Source organism: Gymnoscopelus braueri, assembly GCF_963280865.1.
Source record: "Gymnoscopelus braueri genome assembly, chromosome: 10".
Lineage (NCBI taxonomy): Eukaryota > Metazoa > Chordata > Actinopteri > Myctophiformes > Myctophidae > Gymnoscopelus > Gymnoscopelus braueri.
Genome location: NC_137611.1, coordinates 33069741 through 33091318, shown reverse-complemented (window position 1 = coordinate 33091318; position 21578 = coordinate 33069741). Strand labels below are relative to the sequence as shown.

Below are 21578 nucleotides of genomic sequence, written 5' to 3'. Positions count from 1 at the left end.
TTTTGAGCTTGTGGATCTGCTACTTTTGCTACTATTGTATGACACTGTAGTATGGTCAAGTAGGGCATTAATTTACAACAAAAAAAAGAGTTAAAATATGGAGATAGGAGGTTTCTGCCCGACAGCAACTATATGTACTACTGTGCATTGATTTATACTACAGCTTACTTCCTTTTCCCCTATGCACTGAAGTCAACTGCTCTGTTTCATTGTACTGTAGCACAAAGTAGATCCACACCACATCCATCTCACAGGAAATAAGTGGCCCTTTATGAACAATATGACTCACTCTACTGTGTCTGGATCTCAATAAGATTGAACAGTGCCGCCAGGATTGTGACATTGAGCTGTCTCCTCCACTCTCCCAAGGTCTCTATCCTTTAAAGATGAAAGATGTGACAAGAATGACAAGAGAGTCCCAAAGTAGTACTGTATTCACAGTACTGTAAGTCCACCTAAAATGACCGGCCGCTAGTCAAGGCCGAGACCAGAATCATTTTCATATATCATATATATATATATATATATATATATATATATATATATATATATATATATATATATATATATATATATATATATATATATATATATATATATATATATATATATATATATATATATATATATATATATATATATATATACATATTGATTAATACATTTATTTATATTTATATTATATGTATATTTATATAATAATAATAATACAAATTCCCCTCTCAAAAAGGTGCTCTGGTTGGAGACGGAGACAAAATATCATCAAGAGAGTATATAGAGATAGTGGAAGAAATATGAGGTAGACAGTATTGAGCAGTGCAAAGATGCACTTGATTATGAACTGTGGACGTCTGAATTTCCTGTGTGCTGAAAACAGCCATGCAGACTGTTATTCTAATAACCTGTCCTTATCTCCCAATAGACGTCAGCAGGCACTTTAACTTTGTGTTACTAGTAACAACAGTGTTTGAAGGGAACGTCGCATTCCCTGAAAGTTCAGGTTCAGGGACAACAACAACATTACACGCCCACTAAACTTACCCCTCCTCGGCACTCCACAAAAGTGACCTGGCAGATATCTAGTGCCAGAATCTAATCTCATTATTTTATTCTATTTAAAGGTAAAACAATTTTTTTGTTTTTGCTAAAAGGTTAAAGTATTATATTTTGATAGTAATCATTGCTACAGAGTGTTTGTTCGGTCACAGGGGTCTCTCCAGCTCTTTAGTAAACAGAATATACGTACATTTTCATCTAAGTGACTACATTTAAGCCAATCAGCAGAGAGTACTGAAAATGCATTTTCTGTTTTAATAAAGAGCTGGAGAGACATGGGAGACTCCTTTTACTGAACAAACACTCTATAGCAATGAGTACTATCAGAATAGAGCTATTTAACACTTATTTTAACCAAAGTAAATCATTTACCCTACCTTTAATTTAATTTAATAATGTATTATTAGTTTTGTATTAATTTCTCTTATTAATATTCTATTATTATTGAAAGTATCTTGATTTGGTTATTGGCTTTTACCTCTCTCCGCTGTTGCTGCTATGACACCTTAATTTCGCTCCAGGGGTCAATAACTTATCTTAAACGATCTGATCTGATCTGATCTGATCTGATCTGATCTTGATGTGTTAAACATTGTATACTGATTCTTAGTTGCTTTGATCCTGCAAATGCATTTAATGGGTTATCAGAGAGTAATTAACAAGAGATGTGATGTACTTGAATGAACATGCACACAGACACAGAAGGTTGTAAACAGCTTTTAAAACATAAAACGGTGGGTTACTGTCTGCTGAGGTTCCAAGGTTATTTTTTTATGTTCATTTTTTGTATTATAGCGGTCTCCCCACTGATGTTTCTATCTCCAATTCCAAACAAGCCATTGTCCTGATGCCATGGCAACACAAGAAGAGCTTTGCATGGCTTCTGTTAGACAAGCTACAGTATTGGAGTCTAAATGAATTTAGTCTAATTAGCTTCACTGCCTTATATTAAAACACAGAATGACATTAGAACAGTAACCAAATGTGGTTAGCAAAATGTTCTGACAAGGCAAATACAAAAATGGTTGAGAACTAGAGGTTCTTGAATTGGGTTCCTTCTTAAAGCCATTCATTCAAATGTATAAAAGTCTGTACATACTGTATATAGGTGCTAAGGTGCTGATATGATGAGCAATTTGTTACACTGTTTACATGAAAGCTTGCTACCCTGGATAATACAAGGCATTTGAAAAACAGAACACACACTTACCATCCTTCACTCAAATGTGACTCATTTACTACAGCTATAATATGAACATTAGTGTATTTAGGAACCTATTTTTAACAGTGAATACATGTTATTGTTTTATTACACAATACCTTTTCTGAACTTTTTGTAATTGACCCCTGACAATGACCCCCAAAATACAAATACAAATAAAAACTCAATCAGCACAGCTAAAGTTCCACGAGTGTTGAACTGGCACCACAAGCGACCTTGCTACTATAAGGAACTAGTAGTAGCTTAACGTTATATGACAAATATGGACAAAGCTCAGCTTCCAAACACTTGCTGTGTATGGATTTGTATAATTCACAGCTGAGGACATATACTGGAGTTTAAAGGACCCAAAGGGGAACCAAAACACAGAGCGGAAAACAGCGACCTTCAATGGTTCTCACAATGGCACATGGTCCAAGGCTATGACTGGCAACTCTCTCCCTCCCCACACTGTCAGGGATTCCCAGAAGGAATGAAAAATAAATTAAGATTCACATTTGGAAGAAGGAAGTTGATAATAATAATAAAATTCCCTCGGTGCAGTATAATGCTTAATAATGTGATGTTATAATACTTTTGTTCTACTTAATTTGTTCGCCTGGGTACACACATGAAACTGGCAATTTGCTCTGTTGTGAGTTTCATTAAAGTGCCAGTTCTCTATTGGGAATTGGGTTTCACAGTCAGCATTGATTAGTGAAATGGCTTTGAGGGCACATGCATGATCACAAACACAGCATTCTGTATATATGTATGTACATAAATGAGAACATTGAGGCAAAGAAAGGCAACCCGCAAAAACTGTGGGAGGCACTAAAGCAATTAGGCTGCAACAACAAAATTCAAACCAAATCTACAAACATCTGCATTATTTCAAGTGGCTCGCTCATTACCAACAAACTTGTTGTGGCGAACTGTTCAAACAGTTTTTTCACCACCATTGCAACCTTGTTGGTAAGCAAACTCCCCCAGCATTCAAGTCTGTATGGCTCTGACCACATCCAAGCTCACTATGAGAAACTAGGGGCTAAGAAAGATTTTTTCACATTCAAACCTGTAAAAACTGAAGATGTGCAAAACAAACTCTTCGCCCTCCAGCCAAACAAGGCCACCGGCCTTGACAACATTCCCACCAGATTCCTCAGAGACGCAGCGGTCTCTATTGCTCCCATAGTAGCCCACATTACAAACTTATCCATCAGTCAGTGTCACGTCCCACAAGAATTCAAGTTGGCGAGAGTAATCCCTCTATATAAAAAAGGAAGCAAACTAGATCCTGGCAACTACAGGCCTGTTTCCATCCTTTGTTCCATCTCAAAGGTCGTGGAGCGATTAATTCAAGAACAAATCAACAGCTACCTCAGTGAGCGTAAACTGTTGTTTGAATTCCAATCGGGCTTCAAAACATCCTACTCCACTCCACACATGCCTACTGTATTTGACCGACTACATCAAACGTGATGTGGACCTCCAAAAGGCGTTTGACACTGTAAACCATTCAATTATACTTGATAAGCTGAGGGCAATTGGTTTTGATAGCACTTCACTAAACTGGATGAGATCTTACCTGGAGGGAAGAGAACAAGTAGTTGATATCAACGGAACCATGTCCTCGTCCCTCCCGGTGAGCTGCGGGGTTCCTCAAGGTAGCATTCTAGTTACTGTTCCTTTTATACATTAACGACATGAATGCTGCCTGTAACTGCAAATTGCTCCTGTTTGCTGATGACTCAGCACTCCTGACCTCGGGTGAGGACAAGTTGCAAGTTGAGGAAGCTCTCAGCTCTGAACCCAAAATCCGTACTTGGCTTACCGATAACAAACTGTCACTACATCTTGGTAAAACAGAATATCTTTCTCTTTGGGTTTGGGACCACACATTCCCTCAGTAAGATGAATGCAAATGATTTCAAGGTCAAAGTTGATCACACAGTAATCTCTAGCAATGAAGAGATTACCTATTTGGGCTGTATTCTTGACAAATACCTGACAGGTGAAAGCATGGCAACAAAGGTTATCAAAAGAGTAAATCAGAGAACCAGATTTCTGGGCAGAATTTCCTCTTGAGAGCAGCTTTTGTCAAGTGCTCTCAGAACCCTTTCAAGACCTTGATTCACCTTTTTGAATATGCTTGCACCTCCTGGTACTCCAACATCTCAATGTCACTAAAGACTGAGCTTCAAACCTCCCAAAACAAACTGATTCGATTACTTCTCGGCCTGGGGCCCTTGACCCACCTTTTTCCCACACATTTTCCGCGTCTAGGATGGCTCAGGGTAGAAGACAATTGTCAAAATCGTCAATGCAAATTTGCCCTCAATGCCCTCAATACCTGCATATCTGACTAAAAAGTTAGCGACACCCACAGTACTAGAGGGAGCGAAAACAACAATCTGGTATACCTCCCACCCATAAAACAAACATGGGTAAATTCTCCTTCTACAGCACTGCCAATAGTCTGACTTGACTCTGTACATATAGTGTTGTTTTTTTCTGTATTTTTGTGATGATTTTGAACTGTTTGGTGCTGTTTGGTACTGTAATTGTGCTGTTTTACAGTTTTTAATATATTCAATCAATCAATCAAAAACTTTGATAGCTTCTCTCACTCTGTCTGTCTGTCTGTCTGTCTGTCTCTGTCTGTCTGTCTGTCTGTCTGTCTGTCTGTCTGTCTGTCTGTCTGTCTGTCTGTCTGTCTGTCTGTCTGTCTGTCTGTCTGTCTGTCTCTCTCTCTCTCTCTCTCTCTCTCTCTCTCTCTCTCTCTCTCTCTCTCTCTCTCTCTCTCTCTCTCTCTCTCTCTCTCTCTCTCTCTCTCTCTCTCTCTCTCTCTCTCTCTCTCTCTCTCTCTCTCTCTCTCTCTCTCTCAGAGAGGTATTGCTGGATCTATAATTTTCTGTCTTTTGCTGATTTTAATTGCTTGGCTGTGGCTGAACTCACCTTGTTTATTATACCAATTAGGAAGTTGTATAATTGAATATAACTGGATGAATGAGACCTACAGTATAAAGTAAAGTGTCAGTCCATTTACACAGTCAACACAGTCCAGTAAAGTCCCTGCATGCCATATGTTGCTTGTTTAAAACGTTCTGAATATTTTGAATGTTCTAATTTTCAGTGCAGGTATGTGGGCAGTTCACTCAGTTGAGCCAAAGGCATTTAGAAAAAGTTAATTAGAAAACAAACAGCTGGCAATGCCTGAGGACATAGCACACAACACTGAAATACAGAGAGCAGACCGGCTGGAGCATCATTTGGCAGATGACTCAATACACCTGTCTGAACTCATCTGTTCTAGCGCTTTTATTATTCTAAATAATGTGCTGGAACAACAACATACTGAAAGTTTGAGTAATACTTCTAGTAAACATCTGGCTAGCACAGAGCGCCAAAACAACAAATAACTATACATTAATCAAATTAATTTAACCTGGTTAAAAATGAATTTACCAGTACATTTATGCTATAACATTGTCAAGGACACTTGTACAGGACATCACAAGCTAATGATGGGCTTGAACCACTGAGCCATCCTACCATCAGTTTTGCTATAGGTGAACTCATAATAATAATTGTATAATAGTAAAATAAAATAATTTATATTTTTCTTTACATATAATCCCTATCTGTAACAATATTTGTAGCCTCAACTCTTTAATGATACACATCTATTTCAGAATTCCACTCAGTAATTCATTTGGAAATCTATTGAGTGGACATGGTCTGCATCTGAATATATTGATATGCAACATTAAAACATCAACATCCAGCGGGCACTGCTTTCACCGAACATGATGGAGTAAAAAAGAAAGTGAGTGATTCTAGGTGAAAATATGAAGACTATAGGGTGAAATCTAGATGCAACAAAGAACTTAAATATTTTCCATACCATCCCAGATAAAACTGCACTTTTTACATTTTGAATTATATTTGGAGGTGAAGATGTCACAATGAAGTGGGAATAATAATGATTAAAACGTTAGATATAGAGAGAGGAGAGGAGAGGAGAGGAGAGGAGAGGAGAGGAGAGGAGAGGAGAGGAGAGGAGAGGAAGAGGAGAGGAGAGGAGAGGAGAGGAGAGGAGGGGGAGGTGAGGAGAGGAGATGAGGGGGAGGAGAGGAGAGGGGGAATAGAGGAGAGGAGTCGAGAGGAGAGGAGAGGAGAGGAGAGGAGAGGAGAGGAGAGGAGAGGAAGAGGAGAGGAGAGGAGAGGAGAGGAGGAGAGGAGAGGAGGGGGAGGTGAGGAGAGGAGAGGAGGGGGGAGAGGAGAGGGGAGGGGAGGAGAGGGGGAAGAGAGGAGAGGGGAGGGGAGGAGAGGGGGAAGAGAGGAGAGGAGAGGAGAGGAGAGGAGAGGAGAGGAGAGGAGAGGGAGAGGAGAGGAGAGGAGAGGAGAGGAGAGGAGAGGAGAGGAGAGGAGAGGAGAGGAGAGGAGAGGAGAGGAGAGGAGCTATTATTTATTTTTTAACATCTAGATGTGAGGGCCCAAACCTCTAGTCTGTATAATTTGCAACATCATCAGCATTCATCTGATGGTGAAAGCCTATGGAACACCCCATTGTCTGACTTCATATCAATTTTAATGGTCTTGCTCTTCCCTGGGTACCACATCCCTGTGTAATACCCTCTAATATCTGAACTGTGACTGTCATAATACTGTCATTATCCCTCCCTTTTAGAGGACCTATGCTCATTTAAATGTAGTTACACTTGTGCTGTCATTCCCCACTCCTTCTCTCTCTCTCTCTCTCTCTCTCTCTCTCTCTCTCTCTCTCTCTCTCTCTCGCTCTCTCTCTCTCTCTACACCATCTCCCTCCCTCTCTCTCTCTATCTCATTGCACTGTCTTAATAATGTCTTTATTGTACTCAACTGTGACCTTGTATCATTATTTCCTGAATTGCTTTCACAACGCTTGCTGAAATCCTAATTCAGGAAGTTAATCCCATTTTCTTTCCGCCAGATGAAGAGTGACTTTAACAGTTGGCATTGATCCTGTTATGAGAAACCCAATATCCACCCTCTCCAGTCACTGTCTTAAAATCACTTTATTAAGTTGTGTGATATGATATTCAGCTTGTTAAAATTGTGGGCATAACTTGATTGTTTTGTATAGTGTTCCTCTTGCTACAGCAGTATTAAACAAAGAACCTTTCAGATTAGCTGAAATTGAATACATTCAGCCACACTAATGCAATGGATATTGACTAAGCCTTCATTCCAGACAGCAAGACTGTAGAGAATCAGCTTTAGATTGTTGGGGGGAATGGCCATTCTTTGAGTTATCTTTATGGGTCATAAACTTCTTTAGGCATTATCATCACAAGGAAGACCACCTCCAACCACTGCACATATGCTAGTTATATTGTATTAACACACTGCCATACTGATTGGTTAAAATAACATTTTATTAATTCAAATAGGTTCCGGAGTGCAGATTTGATGTATGAATCCTTAGCCAAACAAAACATGTCAGTTTCATTATGTTGTGGCCACCAGGCATCATAGTTTTGTGAGGAGAAGCAGCATGAAGCATCGTTATCACATGACAGGACCCATGTCTCTCTATGCGATGCGATGTGACGCATTGCGATCTTGTAGATCGGTTATTTTCACAATTTCTGTATGCCACCATTGTACTACTTATAATACAAGGTTAAGTGGTTAATCAGACTAATCAGTTTAGTCGATTATAAAAATTCTACAACAATTTTGTGTGTCAATTTGTTATGAGGAGAAGAAAAATCACACCCAGTGTGAAGTGGGCGGTGTGGTCACAGTGGTCATCACAGTGATGGAAGAAGTGATGGAAGAAGTGATGGAAGAAGTGATGGAAGAAACCATAACTTTAAAAAAACAAATGTATGTTTTTTTTTAAGTTATGGTCCTATTTATAGGGCTATGCACATGTGTCATGTTTCCCTAGCCAATCACAGTCCTGAATAGACTGTGATTGGCCAATCACGGTGCAGGGTTAGGGGGGTACATTTGTGGCCAATCACAGCGCAGGATTTGGTGTGCAAATATCCAAACCTCACATATAGGGGCGGTTTCACCGCCCAAAAATATAGCCTATATATAAAAAAAATCACACCCAGTGTGAAGTGGGCGGTGTCTTGCTAGCTAATCACAATACTGAATGGAGTCAACAATGTGTGATTCACTTAAAAAAAAACATAAATGTGTTTTTTTTAAGTGCATAGTCCTATTTATAGGGCTATGCACATGTGTCATGTTTCCCTAGCCAATCACAGTCCTGAATAGACTGTGATTGGCCAATCACGGTGCAGGGTTAGGGGGGTACACTGGTGGCCAATCACAGCGCAGGATTTGGTGTGCAAATATCCAAACCTCACATATAGGGGCGGTTTCACCACCCAAAAAACATCATGAAATATCTTGCCCTCTGGTGTGTACAAAATGTAACCAAGTGGACCCATAGGGGTCAATGGCCAGGTGGCTTGGAATGACACTGCACCCAGATATGGAGATGCCTGACGCTACTGTACTGACATCATATAGATGACATCACAATATAATATAAATGAGACTGTGCTTCGTGTGGAATTGTGTGAAAGAAGCTATTAAAAGAAGCTCTGGTTAATTTTCAAATTAGAACAGCTATATCGGATGAAGATGAACTGTAAATGTCTTAATAAGAAACGCTATGCCTTTCTATTAGGGGTGCTATATCTAATAATCCTCCCATTCCTACTGAATATCTCTGGATGGCGGCCATTCCGCCCAGTGACCGACCTGGGGGTACCACAAGAATACATGCTCTGCTCTGCCATTATCAAGGGAGAGATGGTCGGAAATAAATATGAGATTGCTCAGCTTATGGGGTCTAAGCAGAGAATCTCAGAGGAGTCATACCTTAGCATGACAAAGGACTGTAAAGCTTTCATAGACAACAGAGGGTTCGTCACAGAGCCGCTCATTGAGGAGGAGAGTGACTTTCCCATTGCATACTCCATGGTCATTCACGCAGATGTCGAGATGTTTGAAAGACTCCTGCGTGCAGTATACAACCCTCAGAACGTCTATTGTGTGCACGTGGACAAGAAATCCCCAGAGATATTCCATAAAGCTGTGAATGCAATCGTTTCTTGTTTCCCTAACGTGTTCATAGCGAGCAAACTAGAAAGAGTGGTTTACGCATCCTGGTCAAGAGTGCAAGCGGATTTAAACTGTATGAAAGACCTTCTGCATCATCCTGTCCAGTGGAGGTACCTGCTCAACACTTGCGGCACAGACCTCCCCATCAAGACCAATGCAGAAATGGTTCAGGCCCTGAAGAGGCTCAACGGAAAGAACATGATGGTGTCTGAGGAAGTGATAGAAAGTAAGAAGGCCCGCTGGCAGTACGTCTGGAAAGTCACCGATACTGATCACACTCATATTGATACTATGAGCAATACGGGAATCAGGAAAACACTCCCACCAATCCCCATGTTCTCAGGCAGCGCTTACTTTGTGGTCACCAGAGACTTTGTAGAACACGTGCTGGAGAACAAAGAGGTTCAGAAGATTATGGAGTGGGTTCGTGACACCTATACCCCTGATGAACATCTGTGGGCCAGTCTGAACAGGATGAGCTCTGTACCAGGGTCACTGCCTGCGCACAGGATGTACGACCTGTCTGACATGAATGCCATCGTTCGCCTGGTGCAATGGAGTAAACTTGCTGGTGATGTAACAGAAGGCGCCGCGTACCCTCCATGCACTTCGACGGTTAGAAGAGAGGTATGTGTGTATGGGATTGGTGAGCTCCAGTGGATGTTTCAACAGCATCACCTCATGGCGAACAAGTTTGATCCAGAAGTTGATGACAATGCTATTAGATGTATCGAGCCCTGCAGCGCAATGGCACAATATTGTAGCGACGGACAGGGGCGGATTTAAGGATCTGGAGGCCCTAGGCGAAGCATAGAATGAGGCCCCTGGGGAGGTGGTCGGCGTGAAAATGCCACGACAAGACCACTTGTTTTAAATAAGCGGTCTTGTTGTGGCATTTTCACGCAGGATTTTTGAGGGGCTTCAAATGGAATGAAAAACAGTTTATTTATATTTAATAAATAATAATTTGGGTAAATCTCATGAGGCCTCCTGACTTTTGGGGCCCCAGGCGGTCGCCTAACCTTGCCTACAGTTAAGACTGGCGACGGAGCTTCACTGTTATTAGTGCTATGTCCCTTTAACGGCATGCTTTGCGGCCGTGTTGTTGATTCAGTGGTGGAAATGGCGTTGCACGCATGGGAACGGCGTTCCCATGGCAACCGTTGCGGGGGAACGCTGTGAACACGTGTGGGAACGCTCTTCAGATTGTCAAAAAAAAAAAAAAAAAAATATATATATATATTTATTTTTTTTGTGGAAAAATATTTTCGCTCCCGTTTTAGGATTATTACGGTCATTTCCGGGTCGCGTGGCCAAATTATTAGTTACGTTTGGTCCGGACCAAAGTGCCAGGGCTGAATTTTGGTCCCAGACCAGCCCTGCACTCCAGGCAGGGCTACCTGGCTACTTCTATTTCCAGTAGTATTTCAAAATAAAACGTGTTGAATTATAACACTTTTCAAGTATAGATTTAAAAAAAAATTGAAATGCACATCGCTTTGAAAGGAAACAGACTTCTGTGGCCGCTTGCTTGACGACGTAAAGCCTACGTTAGTGCACACACAAGGTAAACAAGGCTGCTACACACGGACGTGGACATATGGAATATAGACTTAAAGTTTGGGGCAAAAGTTCATATTTACCAAAGTATTTTTCACAAAGTATACATACATACAACCCCCCCACATCCCTCCCCTCTCCCCACATACAAACCTCACATATAGGGGCGGTTTCACCGCCCAAAAATCACACCCAGTGTGAAGTGGGCGGTGTGGTCACAGTGGTCATCACAGTGATGGAAGTTCACTTAAAGAAAAGTAATATTGTGGACCAACACCCCTAACTTAAAAAAACATAAATGTGTTTTTTTTAAGTGCATAGATAGTCCTATTTATAGGGCTATGCACAATTGTCATGTTTCACTAGCCAATCACAGTCCTGAATAGACTATGATTGGCCAATCACGGTGCAGGGTTAGGGGGGTACACTGGTGGCCAATCACAGCGCAGAATTGGGGGTGCAAATATCCAAACCTCACATATAGGGGCGGTTTCACCGCCCAAAAATCACACCCAGTGTGAGGTGGGCGGTGTGGTCACAGTGGTCATCACAGTGATGGAAGTTCACTTAAAGAAAAGTAATATTGTGGACCAACCACTGTACACCCCTAACTTAAAAAAACCCATAAATGTGGTTTTTTTAAGTGCATAGTCCTATTTATAGGGCTATGCACATGTGTCATGTTTCACTAGCCAATCACAGTCCTGAATAGACTGTGATTGGCCAATCACGGTGCAGGGTTAGGGGGGTACACTGGTGGCCAATCACAGCGCAGGGTTGGGGGGGTGCAATGTCCAAACCTCACATATAGGGGCGGTTTCACCGCCCAAAAACCCGCTTCTCGATTATTATATTTTAAGTCGGTTATTGAATCTAAAAATCTATTTTGATATATTTTTGGTTAATTGCCCAGCCCTAACATATAACAGAAGCATGTTGGACTCTAACAGAAAGAGTGAGGAAAGATACATAAACCAGGTGCAAACTGGAGAAAGAAAGGGAGGGAGAGAGAAAGAGAGGGAACCGAGGTATGGAAGAGCAAGAGAGTGTTCCAAAATGAGTTTTTCTAAGTGAGAAGAGGAGGACGATAATGGCAGTGTTTGTCACAGTTGAGAGAACAGAGTTGTACACAAGGCTGTCTGTGGAGTGGCACCCGAGGGAGAGCAAGAACATTCAAATTTATATGAACTCAGAGAATGGGATGTCCCCCCAGACTTCTACCATCAGATTAACACTGATGATTTTCCAAATACAAACATGCCAAAGGAAGTTATTGCTGCGAGGCTGGTTCCAAAACCATTGCTCTGCCTTTTACCAGCTGTGATTCTTCGAATTATCAACACCTCTATGACCCTAAGAGGAGAATAGAGGATGATGGCAATGAGGTCTGAAAAGTCTCAATGCAATAACCACTGACTTTATTCCTTTTAACACATTGAGTGCCAGGGTTTTTTTTAAAACAGGGTACAGTCAGTGCCTGGCTTTTTAACCATTTTTGAACCTTTTTCAAGTAGTCACAAAATATTTTCAGTGATCACCGTCCTCACGGTGATCCCCTCATTACACACATAGAGTGTAAAAAAATCAAAAATCACACCCTGTGTGAAGTGGGCGGTGTCTTGCTAGCTAATCACAATACTGAATGGAGTCAACCAATCATGTACAATAAATAAATACATTTATTGAAACACTCTTTATGAAAGTCATGAAAGTCATATTCCGATGAAAGTGATGGAAGAAACCATAACTTAAAAAAAACAATTGTATGTTTTTTTTAAAGTTATGGTTTCTTATATAGGGCTATGCACATGTGTCATGTGACACTGGCCAATCACAGTCCTGAATAGACTGTGATTGGCCAATCACGGTGCAGGGTTAGGCGGGGTACATTTTTGGCCAATCACAGCGCAGGATTTGCTGTACAAATATCCAAACCTCACATATAGGGGCGGTTTCACCGCCCAAAAAAGTACACAGGAGCCGAGATACAGGCTTTTGAAGTCATAAGTTAACCAGGAAGTGGATTAAAGTCTAAATCTTCTCCTGGTGCTGTGAAGATTTTTTTTTATTATTATTCTTTTCCCCCCCAAAACGGTTATAACCGTTTTTGGCACACCTCGTTTGGATTCTCAAAAAAAAGGTTGATCTGATCCCGCAGCAGTCAGTGACATCAGCTGTTGTTGCCAATTGTGGCTTTAAGTTTAATGAAGTAATTCCCTTCCATTCAAATTATTTCATCTATCATTATCGCGCCAAATGGAATGATCCACTATAATAGCCTACGTTTTGGAACATTGTTGTTGCTGTAAATACACACATGCTGAGACAAGGTTGCGAATCATAAATTTGGTTTATTATTATTGTTCCTTCAATATTGCTCTCCTGTACCCATTAGAAGAGTATAAGAGGGAATGATTTCCTCTTAAGCTGGACAGACTTTAATATCTGTAATACTAAGGTCTGATGCAGGAAATACACCATTTATAAAACAAGAAAAATAAAAAAGCCAGACAGCCAGAAGCATGAAAGTAAACACACTTATCATCTGAAAACAGGTCTGTACGAAGCTGGAAGAATCAATGAAGACATAGAGAAAATTGGCTTATTTCATCAAGAAAATGACTTTATTCACAACACTGTGTCTATATGGAACACATTAACTACAGCACCACAGCATCTCTGGCTGACGACTCGTTGCTCAGGCAATACTTGGTGTGGACCATATATATATGGTCCACACCAAGTCTCTATAAGCAACTTCTTTTCACAAAATTTTGCATATTATGCTCAATTTTGTGAAAAGACAATATACAAATTTTTCAGCTTGCTTTATTTGCTGCTGGCTTTGAATATGGATGATGGAAGAAGCAGACCTGTTTTCACATGGTTATAGTGTGCTTATAATGCTGCTGGCTGTTTTTAGTGTTTAGGAAGTCGTTTTGCCTGCATCCTGACTAGAGTATCAAGCGAGATTGCAGATACTTAAGTCTTTCTGGGCCACGGTTGTTGGATCCACCCATCAACACCACCACCACCACCACCACCCATCAACCACCAACCCCACAAACACCGTTCGTTGAGGTTAACTCAGTTTGAGTGGTGGCACTGTCATTGAACTTAAGTGATTGTAACTTGTAACTGGTCTTAGCCAAAGTGGTGACATTGCATAATAGTGTCAAACCACTTTTTTCTGTGTGCTGCTGTATATATTCTCAGCTTAGTGAGGGAGGAGGCAGCTGGTGGTTTCAAGCACCAGAGGATGTGGTGAGCAGAAAGGTAGAGATGAGTGGCATACGCACGCACGCATGCGCACGCACACACACACACACACACACACACACACACACACACACACACACACACACACACACACACACACACACACACACACACACACACACACACACACACACACACACACACACACACACACACACACACACACACACACACACATATACAGAATGAATCAAGTTGATGTGGGCAGCAGAAGGGTGAAGATGTGTGGGATTGAATGTTACGTGCTATACAGCAAGACTGTATATAAAGGGTTTCAGGCCATAACACATCTCAGACATGCAACAATGTCCAGCAATTAGTGTGTGTAGCCCTGAGGCATAAGTAAGATGCACGCAAAATGCTCAGTAGTTAGAGATAACTATTTGACCTCAAAACCGAGTGTCGTCCTCCCACAATGCACCTGCAGGTACCACACTGTACAGTACGATTTACATGACTAACACGGACCCAACCATCTACCCACAGTACACAGTAAAACCCTTGGTGTTCATTTCACCCTCGTTGTGTAGTAGAAATGACCTGTTAGGGCAGTGGTTCTCAAAGTGGGGTCCTGCAGGGGGGTTTTAGTCATGCTTTATACGTTGGCTATTCAAAAATAGCAGATGTAGAAGCTCACAGCTCGTCTCCTCGTCACATCTTTTGAGCATTTTTTTTTAAATCTTGAAAGCATTTGGAAAATTGGGATTTACTTTTTTTTTACACAAATCTTCTATTCTCTTATCTCTTCTTTTCAGATGGGGGTCCGTGGTATATCCAGGCTTGGGAACTCAGACTACTGCAGGTTTTCCTACTGGCCGTCAAACAAGAGATCTCATTTAAACCTTGCTGGGACACCAGGTGAAAGAAATCAAGTTTGAAGAGGAAACTGACTGTAATTTGGTTCCTTGGGACCAGAGAACAGAATTACAAAAATAACAAACGTGGGAAGCGAGAAAATATTAAATACTCAGTCTTGCGGCAATGCTGGTAGCTGAGTGGATAGTGCGTCAACCATCATTGCAAGATCCCCGGTTCGATTCTGTCCGGAAACCTGTACGGCATTACATTACTAGCCTCAGTTTCCTGTCTCTATGTTCTCTCTTAACCACATACCCTCCGTCCCAATTATGAAAAAGTGAAAATAGCAGATCTAAGACATTTTTAGGGCCCTATCTTGCCTTACCCAAAAAAATCCGTCCCGGATCGCTAGGCCTACGGTCCGGGACGGATTTTCTTTTTTGTATATATAAAAAAAGTTTAAAAAATAGCTAAAATGACAGATCTACTGGCTCACAACATGTAATGTGATGCATTGTGAGCTTGTTGATCAGCTATTTCTACTATTTGTCGTATTATGAAGTATATAGGGCTTTAGTGGTTGATCTAGAAGGCTCATGCCCTAGAAGCCACGCCGTAAAAAGAAGTCAGAATTCAAGTGATGCACCAGTTCAGCATCACCAGCTCATCTATCAACCTCCTGCAGAAAGAGAAGCAGACAGAGTGCAGAGGCAGAGTGAGGGGCCAATTGTCACAGATATACTGGCCAAAGTGAGGGAGGGGGTGGACCCCATGGCTAGCAACCACTTTGAGCCATATAGCTTCCCTAATCTGGGGGCGAACATTTGTCCAAAATAGATCTACAAGCTCACAACATGTCGCAACATGACGTGTTGTGCGCTTGTAGATTATCTATTTTCAGCAAAGAGGACAGCACTTATAGTGACTAATAGGGTGGTTAAAATCCCATGAAATCCCATGAAAGAGAGAGAGCGAAAGAAGGAAAAAGGAGAAAGGGATGGAAAGAGAGCGAAGGGAGCAAAGATCGAAGGGAGGGACATAAGAATCAAAGGAGGAGAGGGAGAAGAGAGCAAGAGGGAAGGGAAGAGAGAGAAAACAAATGAGCCACAGGCCCTGTAATGTAATGAGCTTGGTGGGCTGTAGAGGAGGCAGCTGTATAAGCAGGTCTGTGCAGAGAGAGGTTTTCCCTTCAGCCGCAGGAGGACAAGGAGGAGGAGGAGGAGGAGGAGGAGGAGGAGGAGAATGAGCTGGCTGCTTCTAATGCCTTCACACGGCTGCAGCATCCTCCACAACACACACTTGCATATACGTGTGTGTGCGCATGCATGCACACAAACATCCCAGGCTTGTGTGACGCATTGCCATAGTTTCATAACGTCGCTAGTGATGTCACCGATACAGGACCAGAGTTGGCCGTCCTGGTTAGAGAGCGATTGTGACGTTGCTAACAACTGGTAATAGCTGCAAGCCAGCCAGGTATGAAGCAGCTGCTACAAGGGAGTGAGTACGGCATGAAAGATGGATCGAATGTTTCTGTGTGAAAGTGAAAGATGAGAAGAGAGTGTGCTATGTCTAAGTGGATCCTGTATGTTTCTCCCCAGCTCTCCTCTACATTGTCCCCCCCATCGTCTCAATAGCATCCATCTCTCCTTTAACAGAGGTAAGGCAAAGCCTTGTATCCCTCAATATCCTCTAGTTTAGATGCATCTTTATTTGGTACATTTGCAGCAAACAAACACGCACAGCAATAGAACACATTTCACTTTCACAGCATAAGGTATCCATTACCAAGTGAACATAACTTGCTTGTGAGGAATGTATTTTTGATTCTTGCGAACATAATTTGTCAAAAGACAACTTGCATTTGCAATGCAGAGAGAGAGACAGAGAGACAGACAGAGAGAGAGAGAGAGAGAGAGAGAGAGAGAGAGAGAGACAGAGACAGAGAGAGACAGAGAGAAAAAGAGAGGGGGGGAATAAAGAGGGGAATATAAAGACAAGAGGGGGGGGGTTCTTGAGATGCTTGTACATGGTTTTAATTTCACTTTGAAAGTTAAGGGTCAGATTTTACACTTCCACAAATTAAACTATAACACTCAGGATTTTACTGTGTAGTGTGTACAAAGAGATGACCAATGAGGATTAATTAACAAGTCTACCAAGACTAATGAGAGGCTTCATCCATTCTTAGTCGGGTGCATTAACTTGGCAAAATATTTTCTGCAGAAGGCCCAGACAATTACATACTTTACATACCTTTATATTACATACTTTTAAACCCAGGATCTGCCATTATGAATTAATACACCCTTGGAAGAAAAAGCATAATCTAATTGTTGCAATTTTATTTGCATTTTGCATTTTATTTATTTCACTGTTCAGCCTTTCGAAGAGAAGTTAAAATATCTGTAAAGTAGGTTAAATCTCCCAAACAAATGTATTTAAAATGCAACCTTTCGACCATGTCAGTCTTCATCAGGCAAATAGTTTTGTCATTGATTATCTAATAATCTATTTTCTGCCCAGGCATTGAATACTCCTCTGTGGGGTGGAGAGACACAAACTTTGATTTGTGTGATTGGATTGTTTTCTAGGTTGCTTCTTCTGGCTGTCATACATTGTCATTAGCAAATGGCTTTGGTATAAATATGTTCCTTTGTTTGTCAAAGAAACATTTGGCTGATGAACAACAGACAAAATAATTTCTTTGGAAGCTTAAAGTAAGTCTGCAGATATTTTAACTTCTCTTTGATTCCTGCCTTGTTATCCAGCACCTGGCCTTTATTACATTCCATATTGTATAAAACACTTTCGCAATGTGGGGGTCTGTGGCCTAATGCATATCAAACTGGGGGTCCTTGAAATGAAAGAGATTGAGAATCACTGGTAAACATTTGATGTAAACTGTATGGGTAGGTTGAGTGTTTCTCTGATATCAAGCAAACCCACCTGTTATTCTGCTGTTTGCTTTGGCTTTCATGGCCGGACGGTCTTTCCCTCATTACTGTATGTTTGCTATTTGCACCAAACCATAGAGTGCAGCTGTTCACGTCATTGTTGATTTTCATCAAGTTGTCTCTCTCACCATAATTGCAGTCTTTGAATTTTTAACTAGAAATACGTGCCATTCGGATCGGCGAGCCAACTTGGGACCACTAAAATGAAACCAGATATTTGTGAAATAAAATAAATCTAAGAATGTTCTACAGGGGGTTGAATTGCTGGTTCTTCACTCACACACCCACTCAAACCAATAACAGCCAGTGAAGATGATATCCAACGTGTATATAATCACACCACTCCCAGTGCAGCCAACCTAATGAATGTATAGATCACCGCATGTCACCATACGGTACCTCAGGATATCCCCACAAGGATTCATTCAATCCATACTTAATTTGGAGCTCCAAGGTGACAGACAGGAAATGAAAGACTTTGAAGGTGATTTCTCAACAAGTGATTATGTGGTGTGTGGGAGAATTTTGACACACATACCGTAGCCAATTTAGTAATTATGCCAATTAATTCCTCCCCACACACTACTGTGTTGTCACTGCCGTTGTACCCTACTTGCTCACCTGCCAGTAAGGAGCCCCCACCGGGTGGACGTAGCACCTCCTCCCGCCCAACACTCCCAGCTGACGGTGCCGCTCCAGCCCTGGGAGTATGTGCAGTGACAAATACCACCCTCCCCACCCCCGAACACGGGCCAATTGTGTTTGTATAGACAAAGCCAGATGCACCGCGGTGGATTCTAACCCCTAGACTCCAGGTGGCGGGCAGGTACTTTAACACTGTGCCATCCGAGCGTACGCACATGGAGAATCAATATCCTCATTCCATATATGAGTGATTTTCTCCCTTTTACTGTACACATACACTGTCAATATAGGGGTCTAGTAGTGTACTCCGAAACGGGGATAGACTCCCTGGCTGATACCGACAAAAAGCCTCTCCGACCTACTTACTACTTACTTACACTGTCAAATACTGAGTGTTAAAATCCTGAGTGTGTACACACATACGTATACACAAATACACATTCGATACCATGTTTGTGTGTGTGTGTGTGTGTGTGTGTGTGTGTGTGTGTGTGTGTGTGTGTGTGTGTGTGTGTGTGTGTGTGTGTGTGTGTGTGTGTGTGTGTGTGTGTGTGTGTGTGTGTGTGTGTGTGTGTGTGCGCGCGTGCGTGCGTGCATGTGTGTGTGTGTGTGCGTGTGCGTGTGTGCGGGGGTAAGAGAGCCACTGACGTCTGACTCTGAGGGCCTAAGGTGACTGCAGTGTCTACGACAGCCTGCGCACACAACCAACAAAAACACATACCCAGGGGCCATCCGTCCAATCATGAGCCACAACAAGTGGAGAGGAATCCACTTACACAGGCAGAGACAGACAACCCCAGCCATCTCCACCACAGTTTGCCATGAGATAGACCTCTCCATTGTATACAGTAAGATGAATTATTTCATTTCTGTCTATTAGATTACACAACCCTGTGTGTGTGTGTGTGTGTGTGTGTGTGTGTGTGTGTGTGTGTGTGTGTGTGTGTGTGTGTGTGTGTGTGTGTGTGTGTGTGTGTGTGTGTGTGTGTGTGTGTGTGTGTGTGTGTGCTCGTGTGCTCGCGCGTGCGCGCATGCGTTCGTGCGTGCATGTGTTTGATAAAAAAAGAAGCCGAGGCTTATACAACAGACCTCCTTTCAACTTAGGGAGAAAAAACTAATAATTTGCTCAAATATAACAACGCTAACATAATTTAGGAATAAAAATAAAACAAGTACCAGTAAAATAAAACAAGTTGCACACAGTAAAAAAACTATAGTAGAAAACAATCCAATAAAAACCAAGAAATACAAAGCAATAAGAGGAAAAATTATATACAGTAGATAGTAGTACAGTAATAGGAAAGTGAAGATGATCAGCCTGTCTTATATGAATGAATTTGGGAATTAAACTTTTAAGCTAAATGATGACGGTAGAGAAACTAGACTAGATGATCCCCAGTGACTTCAGTTTTGTTATAAATAACATTTATGTGTTTTCCAATTTAATGTCTCAACTACTAAATTGCCTAATAAATGAGAGTGAGAGACTTGGGAAATGCATTCCCCATTTACTGACACTGTGTCTTCCCGTACATGACTGTTAAACAATTACTGAGAGCTTATTGAGTTGAGACTATTTTGTAACATTCGCCAATTCGCCAATACAATTCCTCCTTTGTATTATTTGTGTGTAAGTCAGTATATATACTGACTATAATGTGTAATGTGTAAGTCAGTATATATATTGACTTACACACATACTATATGGTAACATCATATTGGTATTATCAGCAAAGAAAATAAAATGTACAAAGTTGATCAAATGTATAAATGTAATTCATGTCAAATGGATACATAGTGATAGTTTGTAAAGGTACTTGGATCATCACTTTTAAACTAAAGTGAAGTTTAAGAGTTGCAGGATTGGACAACTGGTTGGTCTAGCCACATCACACAGCATTCGTCCCTTCGGGTGAGCAAGAGAGTGTGCGGGCAGGTGTGAGCAATGCATTCTCACAGCAGCAGCCCCTGGATTTTAAGCCAGGGTTGGATAGTGAGATAAAATGATATTGTTAAGATTTATGTCTTGTTTGTGTTGCACAACACATACACTGCTGGGGTGAAAGGCTTACCTGAGAGTGAAGTTCAAAGTTCTATGCTGTGCCAGACAAAACGAGTAACAGTGAAGAAAGGAATAAAGTCTGCACACAGCTGTACCTGATTGCAAAGTAAAACATTATTCTGAGCTACAGCTGTGTGTAAACTTTATTCCTTTCTTCACTGTTAACTGAGCGTAACTGTTTTAATGTAATATATTGTTCTGTGATTGATAAGTTAGTTATTTTTCTTGTTTTAAAATGCCTGTAATCTTGAAAACTTTAGAAATGAGAGACAACGCCTCAAATATTGTAGTAGTACTACTACTACTACTACTACTACAGGTTGAATTAATGAATGAATGACTACGTTCTTAAGAAATAGCCTTTGGTGCCTTTGGTGGAGATTGAGGATCGTCTATTTTCTGTGAATAGATTTGGTGTAGAGGGAAAAAACTGTGGACTAAGTACAGAACCGACTAAGTATTAGTTTACTATAGGAGACTAAAGTGGTTAATGTAAATCTGTTTTGGGTACTGTCCTCGGCAGAGTAGTGTTGGATTATGGGTCTGCTCTGTGTTACTATGTAATCTCTCAAGACAGCGCCACTGCAGGGGGCACGGTGGTGCAGTCGGTATAGCGCTGTCACCTCACAGCTAGAAGGTCCTGGGTTCGATTTCCGCAGTTGGGCCGCGGTGGGCCCATACCCTAGGTGGGGTTGGCCTTTCTGTGTGGAGTTTGCATGTTCTCCTCGTGTCCCCTAGGGTAGGTACCCTCACAAAAAACATGCAGTAATCCTGATTAAAAGCCTGATGGGGGGGGGGGGAAAGGAACTGGTTGGAAAAACGTGTTCTTTCCACGCACAACGTCCTACTGGGGAAACTCCCCACTGTCAGGTGATAAGAAGCGGCCTGC

The 21578-nt window shown here is 41.5% G+C and overlaps 1 protein-coding gene across 1 annotated transcript; it reads left to right on the top strand.

The window, feature by feature from the left end:
• Positions 1 to 9148: 9148 nt before the first annotated feature.
• On the top strand, positions 9149 to 10174 carry LOC308093520 (beta-1,3-galactosyl-O-glycosyl-glycoprotein beta-1,6-N-acetylglucosaminyltransferase 3-like; the record flags this gene model as incomplete). Its single annotated transcript, XM_080439857.1, has 1 exon — positions 9149 to 10174. Exon 1 carries the CDS (start codon positions 9152 to 9154, stop codon positions 10172 to 10174), a length of 1023 nt encoding a protein of 340 aa, XP_080295983.1. The 5' UTR covers positions 9149 to 9151.
• Between the last annotated feature and the right edge of the window lie 11404 nt (positions 10175 to 21578).